General features: G+C 39.4%; 1 protein-coding gene across 1 annotated transcript in view; it reads left to right on the top strand.

Annotated features, from left to right (window-relative positions):
- LOC146462800 (uncharacterized) overlaps positions 1-16,104 on the top strand; it is a 274,708-nt gene that overhangs the window by 111,427 nt on the left and 147,177 nt on the right. Inside the window, exon 25 of the mRNA XM_085085070.1 lies at positions 6,068-6,139. Coding sequence (XP_084941196.1) covers positions 6,068-6,139 — 72 coding nt within the window. The remainder of the gene's footprint in view (positions 1-6,067; positions 6,140-16,104) is intronic.

Here is a 16,104-nt window from a genome sequence, read left to right as displayed (position 1 = left end):
GTCAATCAGCAAGCGAACTAAATAAAGCGTGTTATTTCGCATACACCTGAAGGAAATCTATATTTGCGTTCGTTTTGTGCACACACGAGAGGACAACAAAAAGGTGCCGGTACGGAAGGAGTTCCTTGGGTTTGTACAAGCTGACAGTACCACAGGACAGGCGGACGCCGAGAGGTTTCTAGAGACCCAGCAGGGATATTGACACCATATTGACAAACACGGCAGGGATTCACAGAGGTATCCAAGCAATTATCAGGCATTGCGTACCAGACGCAGTTTATGTCCATTGTAAGGCTCACTCCTTGAACTTGGCAATTGGACATGCTTGTATTAGGAGCCCTTAGTGAGAAACATTCTCGGAACCCTACAGCAGAAAGCTTTTGCGTTTCATTAGTCTGCAAAGAGACTGTTAGCGTTCAAGAGTGTTTGTCTCGAGACGCGGCTGTAAGGGTTGAGATGGAACGGCGCCCCAAGTTGCTAGGCCTGTGTGAGACACGATGGGCAAGCAGGGCTGACTCGTTGTATACCTTCAGTACATCCTTTCCAGTGGTAGTACAGGCATTAGAGAGCCTTGTAGAGGATGGAGACAATAAAGCGAGAGGGTACGTGACGCTCCATCCTGCACTTCGACTTTTCAATTGCACTTTATGCAACAGAGCATGTCCTTTCAAATACAGTCGCACTATCTACCATGCTCCAAGGTCAATCTATTAACCTCATTGAGGCAGCCAAGGAGTCAAAGGTAGTCATCAGTGTATTAAGGGAGGAGAGAAATGACTAAACGGTTTGGAGTGAACTGTTTGAGCGTGCAAAGGAGTTTGCAGCAGGTTGTGAAATCGAGCCCAGCGTGCCAAGGATACCTGCAATCCAGCGTAACCGAGTCAACGTAAACGGCTGCCGTTTCACCACAGCAGTACTGGTACAGAGCCCTCTACTTGCCCTTTGTTGATCATCTTATTCAAGAGCTCAATGACAGGCTGCTCAACCACAATGACCGGTTCCTGGGTCAATACCTCATACCTACGCAGCTTGGACAATTTTTCAAAGTTTCTGAGGTGCAGGTATCAGTTATGGACAGTACCTCCATCGATTAAGGACGGTGCCTACTAATACCGAAGTATTTTTGTGCGGTTTATGACTATGCGGGAAAAGCAGATCTTAGCAAGGCCTATTGGAATCCAAAAAGAAAATTTGGGGTAACCACGCATTTTTCAGAGATAATTACGCAACAATATCTCTAAAAAACGCCAAAATATAAAGCAATGTATGGGATTTTTTCCTAAATTGAAGCTTAATTATCTCAGAAAAATGCATCGTTACCCCCAATTTTCTTTTGAGATACCAAAAGCATTTGCTAAGTTCTGCTTTCTTCGCATAGGTTTAAACGGCGCAAAAATATCCCTGTATTAATATGCACCACCCATAGCAAACCCGAGTATCTCGCGAAGCGCAGAACGTATGCGCAGTAACGATAGTAGGCACCGTCCTTAAACACAGTTTCTTTTTCCCAATAAACAAGTATGCAGGAAAGCAGCTCTAGCGATAGGGAAGGGAGAGAGTGTGTGACCGCGAGCAACCTGGACTGTCTGGGAATCAGGCTACTCTAGCAAGGGCTTTTATTTTTAGAGAAAAGAAATAATAATTCTAAAAGGCTTGCAATACATAAAAATAATGACACTTTTCCAGACAGAAGCTAAATTATGCTCATAAATTTTGAGTCGTCCGCAGAATAGCTAGCAACCCAAAAAACAAAATCTGTCAGGCCATGTCACACTCTCTTCAATTTCATGCAAATCCAACCGGAAGTCGCATTTAGCGTCGTCCACACGTATCCGGAAATTTGTGAAAACGCAATGTTTTCTTACGAATACGGCTTGCGTCCACACGTATCCAGCGTATTTTCTGGCCGTATCCGGAAATTTTTGAAAACGCTCTCCAGAGTGGAAATTTTTTTATCCGATAGGAATACGTATACGTGTGGACGGTATACGTAAACGCTGTCGTCATTCTCTTGGATCCAGTCTTCACGGCGAGCATTATAAACAAACATGGCGTACAGCAAGGTTGTAGCTTCTTTGTTAGTTGCTCTGATTTCTAGTTTGATATCATGCGTTCAGATAAATGCAGCTGTGATAAATTGACACAACCAATACATTAGAGCCTCAAAACATGCTGTCGATCGGATCGACAGGATGTTTTGAGATTGTTTTCAATGAACAGTGGGCATCATAAAGTCAAAAAAGAGCGAACCATCACCGAAGGCGATTCTGGACGCGACCAGGAAGGACAAGCACATGGTGGGACAATTTTATCAATGGCACAATGATCGAAGAAGAATGGAGAGAGAATTTTAGAATGTCTAAAACGTCATTGCTGAAGCTAGCAGAAGAGTTGAGACCGTACATTTTCGTGACTGTCAGCAGTAGTTCAACTTTATCATCGGTCCATTTATATGTATCAGCATACTTTTCTTGACTCTTTCAGTAGATTTAGACATTTTTTCGAGTGATAAACTACAAGCTTCGACTGTTTACACCTCGCAGTAGCTATGGTGCGAAAGAAATGGCGCCAAAATCGCAATAATGCGCATGCTCGTTTAAGGATTCTCTCCGGCAAAAGAACTGGGCACTAGAGCAAATTATAAAATTTCCGGATACAATCGGATACGTGTGGACGGCTGAAAACGATTCGAATACGCTGCGTGTGGACGTGAAATTTTTCGCATCCGCAAAAAAAATATTTGCGGAAAAAAAATTTCCGGATACGTGATGATCACTATGAAACGCTATGATATTAAACGCAATTAAATAAAGTAGCCGGTGTCTGAAATTAAGTCACTTTTAGTAGCTTTAGCCTGTTCCGCTATACTGCATCCTTTCTGCTGTTGGTTTCAACAGGACACGAATGCAGCAGGTGTTAAAAAGAAAAAAGAAAACGTTCAAAAACACGTTGACGTAAAATACTTTTTATGTTTTCAAGAAATAAAAGCAAAACAACATAAAGTGTCTTTTCCGTAAAAAAGATTTTAATTTCAGAAAGTAATTTGACAGACCAACATACCCTTTTTTAACAAAAAGACACCATTAAGGAAGTACTGCAACACGTTGACCATCATCTGAGATTACTGTTACGTCAATTTAAAAGTAAGAGAATTTAATTTTATATGTAAATTGAATTTCTTGAGTTGTTTTGAAGAAAACAATTGAACATGTATGGATCTTCCATTGGTTAAAGAAAAAGAAGACTTTCGATGAAGAATACTACAGATTAAAAACAAAAAGTCATTAAAGTCGTGCTAGTCTGCGAAAATTTGTTGACCGACAAACCTCAGTTAGTCTAGATCTTTCTAGAAGTCCTTATTACCACCGATTTCATTGATACACGACCCTCGAATAAAAACTCCCGCGAGCGTTTGGCAATTCGCTTCCGTCAACAACAACAACAACAACAACAACAACAACAACAAGACAAATGATTCTTCTGGCTATAACTACTGTAAAGCTTATTTCGTGAAATTTAATAGTAACTACAAACTAATCTCCTCGAGCTCTGCCTGTCATTACATCCTATTTAGGATCTTGTTAGGGGCCTGACCCAACAGTTCACTTCGGTGGATATCTAGATCTGATGAAAGCCTTAATCGTCTCAGAAATTCAGAATAGTTGTAAAAAACACCTAAAGTTTTCCGTTCGGTAAAATATTAACTCACAATTTCAGAACATTAGAAAATTAATTCCTTTCGTTTTCGAAGGGGCAAATATGTTATTAAACATGCGAAAAAAGCGAGCATTTTTGTAAGGGCCAAGACTAGCTCGTAAATTGGGGGAATGAGGCGTTGCCTAAAATTTTCAACAACTTAAATTTACAGCTTAGGCATCCAATACAGATCAATCTGTATCAGTTGAAAGTATGATCTGTGAACACAGCAAACAGCGTTTTAAGTAATTTGCGTTAATGTTCCCGTTAAGTTTGCAAAGAAAGATAACATCATGTTAATTTCATTTTTTCTGCTAATGGTTTCACATGACACAAATATAGCAGGCGTCAAAAGAAAACCATGCATTCGAAAACAAGTTCCACATAAAATGGCTTTTTTATTTTGTCAACAAATAAAAGCTAAAAAATGTGAAGTGTTGAGGAAAGTGGATTTTATATGACCTCAACATGAATTACAAGTTAATTGATGAAGTAAAGTTGAAAGATACCAGCAGTGAGCATTACAAGAACAGTATTAACTCATCCACACCCATACCACTGTATCATTCAGGTACTGTGCGATGTTACTTCAATTCCATTCTTATAAAACATTTCTTTTAAGTGGGAGTTACACCTGAACACCACTTTTACACCACTTGACATGGCTTTAATGGAAATATCTCGTTCGCGTTTCAAGCAATCCAAAAACTCTCGCGGATCATCATATCGTGAATCTGTGTTGTGGAGTATTTTGCGTGATTTTTGGGTTTATTTGGGAGGAGTAGTTTTTTTTAGAAAGATTGGTAAAATAAAGGGAAATAAGAAACTTTGAGGATTTAGTGAAGTTTTGAAATTGGAATTTGTAGTTAATAATTAATTGACGGATACCAATTAGTCCACTAGCAACCTGGGGTGCTCTTGCGTGAGTATCAACTGTCTGTTAGTGTTCTAAAATCATTTTCTTTCCTCTATCCCTTCTTAAAACCTCTTCAAATTTCATTCAAATTTAGCTGTATTGCCTCCTTATAGGGGGACAAGAGCATACATTTCTTAACATTTACATCGAATTTACAGTGCCAGATACGTTCATTTGAAGTAGATACGAGTGAAAACGCGCCTTTTAACATGTTAATATAACAATAAAAAAAGAAATGAAAAATAATTTGAGCAAAATGCTACCCCGTCTCTGCTCCCCTCTACCCCCCATTGGGGTAGAGTTACTGGGCGCAGAGTCTCTGCAGAGTCCCACCCTCACTTGCCACCCGCACGAGGGAGTTCTTAAAAACCTGATGATGCTAAAAACATATATATAAGACGCGATAGCGTCTTTTCCTTTCATGTGAGACACATTTTCTTAGATGTGCACGAGGTGCAGCCTCGTTTTGGTGCGAAGCTTGTTTTCGTCCTATAACGTCATAAAATTACTGTTTTCATTCACAACTCTGGTAGGGGTCTTTTAAAAACTCATGGATTTCTTAGCATCTTTTAGGTTGACGTCGATCACATCAAGGATTTTCTTGAAAATGTTCGTCTTAAACTTATGTATTCAATTTAAATGAGGTCTCTTGAGTTGTTTTTGTGAAAAAAAGTAAACGTGTGGGGCCTAGTTAAAAAAGCAAACTTTACTCTGCCTGCACAAGCATAGGACAAAGGAAAATTATTTTTGACGCACACCGGTCAGATGCTCTTTAAGCTAAGTCATACACGCGTTTCCTGAGCTACAATCCTGGCCAGAAATGTTGAGACAATTTCCAAAACTAAACACGAAATACGTCCCCGCCTCCCCGACTCCATGCAATGTTGTCATGTTGCTGTGTTTGTAGACCGATCCGAATGATTCCAGTGGCTTTAAGGAGGAAGGAGGGGGGGGGGGGGGGGGCTTCCAAAAATTCGCAATGACAGCACTAGTTTATGGCAACCGATTCTAGACATAAGTTTACGACACAAATAACCATAACTGCACACTGTCAACACTATTTTCTTATCTACCTCAGAAAATATTAGCCATAATTGTGGGTTATATCATTTGTATAAAACAGTGTCAGAAGGTTCCAGCAGTGCAGTGCACTGCGATCTGTTAAATATGACCTGGCTTGTAGGAGATTTTAGTTTATAGATTCTTATTAGCCCTAGACACACAATATAATATTTACAGTACTACGAATTGCTTACAATACTTACAAAGTTACAATACTTACCATACTTACCGTATACAATCATGCTATACTTATAATACTAATAATACTTACAGTGTTCACAATACAAATAGCTTGTAGGAGATCTTTTCAGCCAACGAGAGTTCGGAATTGCGACGTACTAAATATTTTGAGAAATAGTTAAGAAGTTAGTTGACAGTTCTGTTGTGTTGTAGGTACTTGAGTGACAACCAACTCAAGAGCCTGCCCCAAGGTATCTTTGATCACAATAAACAGCTGCGTGATATGTAAGTACAACTTATCTTTAATATGAGCATGTTGTGGAGAGTACATGGAGGAAATGATCGAGGATGGGGAATTAAAAAAATATAACAATAGTGTGTAACAACTCTATGCGATAAAGTTTGTCTTTCCGCAGCTAATGATCTTGAAATAAATACTGATGGAATTTGTTTAACAAGGCTCTTAGATTCCGAATCGAGTTAGAATTTGGAAATGATTGTTTTTGAGGAGATCAGAAAGAAATAACGAAGAACACCCGGAGGAAAACCGCGCAGGCAAAGTATGACAACAAACTCAGCCCTTACATGACGCGAAGTCCGAGACTGGTAACCCACATTAATGGATTCCGTTTCAATTTAATTCGATTCTTCTTGTTATATATAAGACTGTCTTGTTGGTAAGCGATATCGGCTCCATACGGAATTAAATTGCAAATCAACATAATTACAGCAATTCCAACGTAAAACAATATAATTCAATACAATTTAAAAATTAATGGAAATGTGTTATATGTAATCCGTTTAGAGGCTGATTATATGAGCCGGGCTGGCACAGTTAATTGGGTGGGTTTGTTTTAACGAGTTGCGTGTTCCATGTGGGTTCTCTGAGCCCAAATATTAACTATGCTATCCGTGATGAGGTGTAACGTCGACGGTTTCTAATCCTTGGACTGACCACTTACATTGGTCGATTCTTCTACCAATGTGTGGGCAGCTTTTGCTGAGTGTGTGCCTGTGGTCTCTCAGTGTACGAAGTTGTTAAGTATAGAACCAAGCTTAGTTACTTTTCTGGTAAATGTACAGTGACCAATAGCAGTTCTTATCTTTGTGAGCCCTTTTGTGACAAACACCCCATCCCAACCCACCCCTCCCTACCTCTACAGTTATTGGCACAAGTTAGAAGAACAAAACAAGAAGAAAGAAGAGCCCGCAAGAAAGAACGAAACAAACAAACAAACAAAACAGCCAAAACAAACCAAATGAACAAACAGATATAACAAGAACAAACAGATATAAGCAAAATAATTATTTAACAAAAAGCAACAACAACCACAACACGAAACGATATGTTTAAACCTTTATACAACATATCGCTCGCGGTTGTTTCGCGGTGAGGTAACTTGTCTCATTAATCCGATGATAAGCAAAGAATGGCGGCTTGTAACTCAGGCAACATTTCCAACAACATAACTGGAATATATTACACGATCTGAAACTCTTTGTTTTAGTGCCTAAGACAGTGGCTTTTGTAGGATAAGACCACTGGTAACCCAAGCTCTATTGACCTTTGAAATGCTGCAATCATGTACGGAAACTTGAGCGTCACGGTAACTGTTGCGTGTTTGCCAAATTATAAGGTTTTGTATCGAAGAAAAAAATTGTTTTCCATTTCAAGGTTAAATTTTAATTGTTTTTATCAATAGAAATTTACCATGTGAATTTCTTTGCTTGGCTATTTGTGTCTTGTGCCCTACTTGTGATGAAAACGGTTACACCTAAACGTAATTTTTTCTCAATCCTCTCAAGACAATAGAAGCTCATCCTTTGTAAGTCATTGAGTGAGAAGAGTGAGAAAATTCGAAATGCTGTTTCGAAGTTATCGTTCTAATCCGTTAGTGCGTATATTTTCGTAATTTTAAATTTTCAAGGATTTTTGCCTTTTAAATTAAACTTACAGCTTCTTTCGCTTCCTCAAAGGGTATAGAAGGATCGTTTTAGCTGTTGGACTATAATATTATCCATTCCTTCAAACTAACATCCTCGGAGACCAGGGATCAGATAATTCGGGCGTGGAAAAATTGGCGACGGAAAAATGGACGGGAAAAAAATTCGGCGAAGAGAAGTAAGGTTCCCTGAGGACTGACTCGAGTTCCATACGCCCTAAAAGGTTTAGCCAAGGCTTCCTCCTGATTGGAGAGGAAAATCTTTTTGTATTTTTCTGCCCAATCGGCTAGAAGCATGTCTCCAGTCTGTTTCCTGTGCTGTTACGAAAAAATCGATGTTCTTTACGTTAGATAATTATCAAAGGTAAAGTCAAATTGACATCATCTTTGTGGCTTGGCCGGCAAAGGTGCTACACAGTTTGAGAGCCTTCACTATAAGTTCACTAAGAACTGAGCATCAAAGGACAAATCAAGGGCAAAACGCACTGCTTCCCTTTAAAAAGGACTTTGTAATCCATTTTGTTGTTCGTGAAAGGTAGGAAAACATTATTGTTTAAAGATCTAAAGGAATTAAGAGCCATTGTCTGAGAAAACCAGGCAGAGGTGAAAGATGGGGGTCGGCCGATTTCCTTCAAACTTTCACCATTTAATGTCTGTCCGAAATGATAATGAATGATGCTATTTAGCAATTCTCTTGCTGTTGCGTTTCGTAGTTTGACCACCCCCCCTGGTTTTGACCCTTACTGACCCTGATGTCACGCAAAATATATGCAGAATTTGAAGCTCAATAAAATATATTTCGCGTCATTTCTGGGGACTCATATCGATTGCTTGTATTGTTTATCGTCTAAAAAACGTTGTTAAAGGAAAATATCCCGACTTAACATAAAACTTAATTTTTTATAGAATTTTGCAATTTCCTTGCGATCGCGAAAATGTCTTGGGCCAAATGTGAGGCAATTTCGAAACTGTTTTTCTCAGAGGTGCGGCGTTCCTTTCCAAAAATTTCTTGATATTTTTTAAGCCAAACATCTGTTCTCCCAAAATCAGCAAACTCTAACTTGAGCCATTAAAATGCGTTTGCATGAGCCACGCTCGAAGTCAAAGATGACTCGGTATTTTTGCTAATAAAGTTCCACAGCGGGTTTTTCTCGGTTTTTTTTTATTTCATCTTCTACTTTTTTGGTTTTTTCTTTTTTGTTTTTGGATAAGCTCGATGAAACTATCCTAACTCTTCGAGGTAGAACTTCCCAGGAAGATTTAGTTGAGTGACGCTTTGGGCAGGAATAACATCAAATTGGTGTTATTTCACACTTGATTTGATTATGCGTGACATGTCACGGTATTTGACAATTGTCAAACATGATCACAAACAGAACACATTTCCCACTTTTTTTTTTACATTTGCATTTTAAACTTGGTAACAACAAGCATTTCCCTGAAACTATATTAAGTCTTGGAGTCAGTCTGTCGTTGATAATTGTTAATTAAAAGAAAAACAGCATCAAATACCTGTGAAACTTGCCACGGCAAAAGAACCTCCGGTATGTTCGTTACATAACAGACAATTGAAAGAACAACAAATCTTTCTTCTGTGCTCTTTCTGGTCTGTGGATCCGCCTTGTGGCGCTGAAGGTGTTGGTTTGAAGATTTGTCCCTTGCTATCCTGTACACGAGATATTGAATCGCACTGGCTCGTCAGTCTTGGTTTGGGAAGTGTGGCGCGATGGGTTCAAAGATCTCCGCCGAAGTCGATTTGATTCTCAACAGAGCAGGTAAATTTGATGTCCCTGAAGATGAAGATGAGAAGGAGGAATGAATGTTTGCCCCAGACATCACGAGAACCTTACAACAGACTAGACCAGCCGATAACGGACTATGTGTTGCCACCCAAGTTATAAGGGACAACGAAAGTGCATTAAATACACAAACCTGACGAGTAAATGGCAAGATGTCACAAGGCATTTTTGAGCTGCATAACGCTGTTGTTCCCATCGGTTCAGGTTCGTGTTATGTTAACTGACTGACTGCATACTAGACTCATTTAAAAAATATAAACAACATACCATTTACGGCCGTGGGAACCGGACGCGAAGTTTAGCACATTTGTTTTGTTTACATTTGTTTCGCGGAGTCGCAATGCCGCCCTAAACAGGCAAACCAATCTTAACCTCCATGCTACAGCTATCGTATTTTGATATAGTTCAAAAGCAGCTTTTGCTTGGAATTTGGAATAAAAGCGGGCAACATTCTACCTCATTAAAGTGTCTCTCAAATATATGTTAAATATTTCATATCCATCAGAAGAAACTAGTTTTATTTTATACCAAAAATACATTGTATTTTTTTTTTCAAGGAATCATGATTTTTGGTATAAAACAAAACTAGTTTCTTCTGATGAATATGAAATATTTAATATATAATTGAGAAACACTTTAATGGGGCAGAATGTTTCCCGTCTTTATTCCAAAATTCCAACTAAAAGCTGTTAAAATACAATAGTGTAGCATAGAGGTCAAGATTGGTTGTCCTGTGATACGACTAATTTGAGGCGGCATACTGCGACTCCGCGGAACAAATGTAAACAAAACAAATGTCCGAAACTTCGCGTTCGGTTCCCACGGCCGTAAATGGTATGTTGTTTATATTTTTTAAATGAGTCTAGTATGCAGACAGTCAGTTAACATAAAACGAACTTGAACCGATGGGAACAACAGCGTTATGCAGCTCAAAAATGCCTTGTGACATCAAGCCATTTACTCGTCAGGTTTGTGTATTTAATGCACTTTCGTTGTCCCTTATAACTTGGGTGGAAACACATAGTCTGTTTTCGGCCGGTCCAGTCTGTTGTAAGGTTCTTGTGATGTCTGTCTCTTCTCATCTTCAGGGACATCAAATTTACCTGCTCTGTTGAGAATCAAATCGGCTTCGGAGATCTTTGAACCCGTCGCGCCACGCTTTCTTCCCAAACCAAGACTGACGAGCCAGTGCGATTCAATATCTCGTGTACAGGATAGCAAGGGACAAATCTTCAAACCAACACCTTCAGCGCCACAAGGCGGATCCACAGACCAGAAAGAGCACAGAAGAAAGATTTGTTGTTCTTTCAATTGTCTGTTATGTAACGAACATACTGGAGGTTCTTTTGCCGTGGCAAGTTTCACAGGTATTTGATGCTGTTTTTCTTTTAATTAACAATTATCAACGACAGACTGACTCCAAGACTTAATATAGTTTCAGGGAAATGCTTGTTGTTACCAAGTTTAAAATGCAAATGTAAAAAAAAAGTGGGAAATGTGTTCTGTTTGTGATCATGTTTGACAATTGTCAAATACCGTGACATGTCACGCATAATCAAATCAAGTGTGAGCTAACACCAATTTGATGTTATTCCTGCCCAAAGCGTCACTCAACTAAATCTTCCTGGGAAGTTCTACCTCGAAGACTTAGGATAGTTTCATCGAGCTTATCCAAAAACAAAAAAGAAAAAACCAAAAAAGTAGAAGATGAAATAAAAAAAAAACCGAGAAAAACCCGCTGTGGAACTTTATTAGCAAAAATACCGAGTCATCTTTGACTTCGAGCGTGGCCCATGCAAACGCATTTTAATGGCTCAAGTTAGAGTTTGCTGATTTTGGGAGAACAGATGTTTGGCTTAAAAAATATCAAGAAATTTTTGGAAAGGAACGCCGCACCTCTGAGAAAAACAGTTTCGAAATTGCCTCACATTTGGCCCAAGACATTTTCGCGATCGCAAGGAAATTGCAAAATTCTATAAAAAATTAAGTTTTATGTTAAGTCGGGATATTTTCCTTTAACAACGTTTTTTAGACGATAAACAATACAAGCAATCGATATGAGTCCCCAGAAATGACGCGAAATATATTTTATTGAGCTTCAAATTCTGCATATATTTTGCGTGACATCAGGGTCAGTAAGGGTCAAAACCAGGGGGGGTGGTCAAACTACGAAACGCAACAGCAAGAGAATTGCTAAATAGCATCATTCATTATCATTTCGGACAGACATTAAATGGTGAAAGTTTGAAGGAAATCGGCCGACCCCCATCTTTCACCTCTGCCTGGTTTTCTCAGACAATGACTCTTAAATTAGTTTCTCAGGGGACTGGTCCCAAATCGGCGCGAATAAGGCCTCCGTTTACTCTCATAAGGACTATTTCTCTGTAATGTTTCAAAAAAGGAACTCAAATCTGAAGCACTTTCAGTGTAGGAACGTATTTTACGCTTTCTTCCCGACTCATCGCCACTTAAAAAATCGACAAGCTTAAGAATTAGCTAAAGGCCGCCAAGGATCTAAATAATAGATAGAAAGTTTCCTTGTTGACACTAATAAGAACTTAACTGATGAGACCGAGATGAGAATAAACTTTGCTAACTAATTCAAAAGTTGCGTCTTGATAGTCAAGCGGAAGTTTTGAGAAAAGAGACAAATACAAACGCGGATGGTGAAGACGCTGCAAGGTTTTACAAGGTTTATTCTGATTCAGCACTCTAATCAATAGGCTAATTTCAAAGGCGTGTCCAAGACGTCAGAATCCAGGTCTTCCTCGAAAACACCGCGAGGCGAAGACCACAAGAGATTAGAACTTACATAGAAAGAATTGCAGAGAATTGCAGCCCGAAATAATTACCAACAGGGATCGCCTTTCACACAGATAGACAGACAAGAAAATCGCAGCTTACTAACGAGCACAGAAACCATGAATAGATGACGAGATGAGGCCCACAACCTTGGTGAAAGACTGTCAACGAATGAAAATTATAATATTGCAGCCTTCCAGCCAGTCCCCCAGAGAAAATTCCCACTTCAATAGCAAATCTTGAGAACTTCGCATCCTGTTCAGAGATGGCCACAAACAATAACAGCAGTAAAACTACTCTAACAATTAAAAAAAAAAAAAAAACAGCACGAGTTCAAATCGCGAGTGCTAGATGAGATACGTAGAATGCAGTCAGTCACAGATGCTGTATGCAGAGTTGCACTTACACTGAGTACAACAGCCAAGATCAGCCAGGAGTCAGAAACCGTAAGGGTCGCCCATGAGATTTACAGCAAAGTAGGCTACGTCAAGCAGAACTGTTACTGACGTGGTAAACCTTAAATCAGAGCTAATAACCACAGAAATTCCAGCCAAGTCAACAGCAAGGGCTTCGTATGACTTCCAAAGCGTGAGGACGAGTCACTTCGTGCTCCGCTCCTAAACTATTTTTTTTTCTTTATCCTGGCGAGCATGAGCAGAAATTTACGGCCACGGAAAGGGGCAGCCAATTTACAAGAAGAAATGCCGACTGATAGTAATTTAGAAGAACTAACTTAATTGGTCAAGAGCCTGGCAGGGCAAATCGACAAGCTTGATTCAGATAGGCAAAGCCGCCATGATGTGCTGTTCGTTAAACCTTAGCAACTCGAGTCCATAACAGCTAACTTGTCGGGGTGAGGTTAATGACTTAAAGGTCTTGAATTTACTATTAAAGAAGTCGAGATGGTAAAGGTTACTTTGACTGATAAACCGGACTCCACTTGCGTTGCCACTTTAGAAAGAAAGGTCGAAGACCTTGAGAACTGGTCAAAAAGAAACAATATTGTTATATGGGACATTCCTGAAGGTGCCGAGAAAGATTCCTCATGTCAGGATATCGTCTGTAACATTTTAAGTCAGCATATGAAGTTGGAAGGCGACCTGGAAATAATGCGTGCTTATCAAAGAAACATAAGAAGGCAAAATATCAAGGAAAATACTGCTCCACCTCTAGTAAGACCCGTGTATCACGTGTATTTACTACGCTGCACCGCCGAGATAAACAGTATATTCTCCGCAACGCCGCGTCGGCCCTAAAAGATAATCCATTCTCGAGGGGAAATCTCTGACGACGGGTCGAAGAAAGTGGGAAACGAACGAAAGAGGTTGAAAGAGAATCATAGTGACGAAATTCGCGCTCGAGAAGAGATGGTCTTCGCTTATATTCCTTGGTCTGTCCCTGCGCGTATTCTCTACAAAGTTAAAGATTCATCGAAGTTGAAATCTTTCTTCTTTCCAGATAAGTGAACATGTATTTATTTTATGTCGTAGTATACTTAGTTATACATTTAGGGACTCTATTTTTACAAATACTAATGAGTTTATTAGTTATTAAAAATCAAAACTAAAATAAGCTAGGAAATACTTATATTTATTTATTTGGAATAAAGAAAAGCCATGTAACGTTTAGGACCGGACACGGCTGTTGGAGCAAAGGATGCGAGACTCCATCAGTAAAGATTCCGTCAATATGTTCTTCGGAAACTTTTTTCATCCAAATATTGCTATGTTTGTGTTTTTATAATTGTCTGTTTTTGTTTTTTGTACGTTGCAGACTCTTCTTATCCATTACTTATGTTATATTAATTGTCAATAGCCTGCGCCACATTTTTTTTTCTCCCCTCAGATCATTACTGAGGACGATTCATGATGGGTTCTTGTGATTTCAAAATGCTATCTCTGAATGTGAGAGGTTTGAGTTCAATATTTGCATGGTGTAGAAAACAAAATGCAAATATAATCTTTTCTTCAAGAAACACATTCTACGCGTGACAAAGAGAAACAATGAAAAGCTGAATAGGGCGCACCTTTAGAACTCGCCCATGGGAGCAGTAATGCAAGAGGTGTTGCGATATTATTACGGAATGGCTTTAATTGTAAACTAACGCCCGGTTCATACGTCGAACTTTACAGGAGCCGAACCTAATCATTTGGTTCGGCGCATGTAGAGATCGACGTATGAATCAGTTAGGATCGACAGATTTGTATTTGGGTCGACCCGCCGTTCTATTCGACTGCGCCAGTCGAATAGAACGGCAAAAGTTTGACTTCGATTCAGACGTCGAACTTTTCATGTGCCGAACCAAATGCATACGTTACGTATAAATTATATAAATTATATCTATCTCAGAGGTCTGTGCATTCCCTCGATTTGGCATGTGCACAAAGGACTTCATTCTGAACAAGATGGCGGGAAAAGAGGAATGTGCTTGTTTTTCTTGTTTCGAAACAACTGAATATACTTCTCTGAGATGCGAAAGATTAAAAAAAAAAAAGAATCTATTCTTGAAGTGCACACTCACTTCAAACCGACAGAAACTTTCCAATACAGGCTCAATCAAAGGCGAAGCGTCAAGACTTCTCAGAACAAAATTTTCAAAAACGACATTTGAAGAAAACATTACTCTATTCAAACAGAGATTACGCAACAGAGGTTACCTCGATAACCTTATAAATAAAACTCTTTCAGAAGTCAGCCTCCGTGAAAGAATGTCGGCGCTACAAAACAAACTAAAAAACTGCAAAAACATTTTGAGCTTTATTATGGAATATCGCCCTTCTGTACCTAACCTAAAACAATTCAGATGAGTAAATACAGGAGCCATAATCAGGGATGGAGACCGTAAGCGTGGGGTCCATGCGTCCCCATGAGTTGTACCAAAAAAATCTATTTTTAGAAAAAAATGCCCCCCCCCCCCCTCCCTCACGTCATAAACCCGCGTGAATACACGCAAATTTGCGTGGGGCTTCTATCTTATATGTGACACGGAAAGCAGCTGAGAAAAAATTCACCAAAGATAAAAAATTCCTCACCTGTCTGAGTACATGTCCGCAGAGTGTAAGCTTTTTTCATTCATTCAACGGTAGCAACGTACGCAGCGCCACCGTTTTGGCGCCTTTTTGACTTTACTGTGAGAGTCATGTGATCAATAGGCCGCTTATTCCAACTTTTCCCGTCTTCTTTCAACTGTTACCTTTTCCTTTGTGAGAGTCTAATTCCTTAAATGTGGGCACTGAGGAGATATCCCCTTGCAGAATTTTAAAATTTGGACGCCATTTTGAACAGGTAGAAAAAAAATCTCAATTTCTCCACGCGCGATCCTGGCCGTTTACACGTGTGCGCGCACGCGCGTATGGCGCAATTTTTTTCTAAAATAGATTTTTTGGTACAACACATGGGGACAAGCCCACAAGTCAAAATGGCATCTCGTTACGGTTCCCATCCCTGATTATGGCTCCTGGTAAATGACACTTGACAGAAAATCAGCCTCTGCTAAAAGAGATCTACAAAGACCCTTCCTTACTTTCGTACAGGAAAGGGAGATCTTTGAAACACGTACTCGTAAGAGCAAATTAGCTTTGAAGATCATATTCTTCCTATCTCGACCAATAGGGGCCATGTTTGGCCTGTCTTCATTATTTTACCAAACAAGCGAATTCATCTTTCCCCCCATTTTGAATCTTGTTGAGTAAAAACAACAGCCGCT

The sequence above is a fragment of the Pavona decussata genome, unplaced genomic scaffold, assembly GCF_977016875.1.
Source record: "Pavona decussata unplaced genomic scaffold, jaPavDecu1.1 SCAFFOLD_184, whole genome shotgun sequence".
NCBI classification, from domain to species: domain Eukaryota; kingdom Metazoa; phylum Cnidaria; class Anthozoa; order Scleractinia; family Agariciidae; genus Pavona; species Pavona decussata.
Note: the sequence above shows the minus strand (reverse complement) of the source record. Positions and strands in the feature narration are given on the sequence as shown.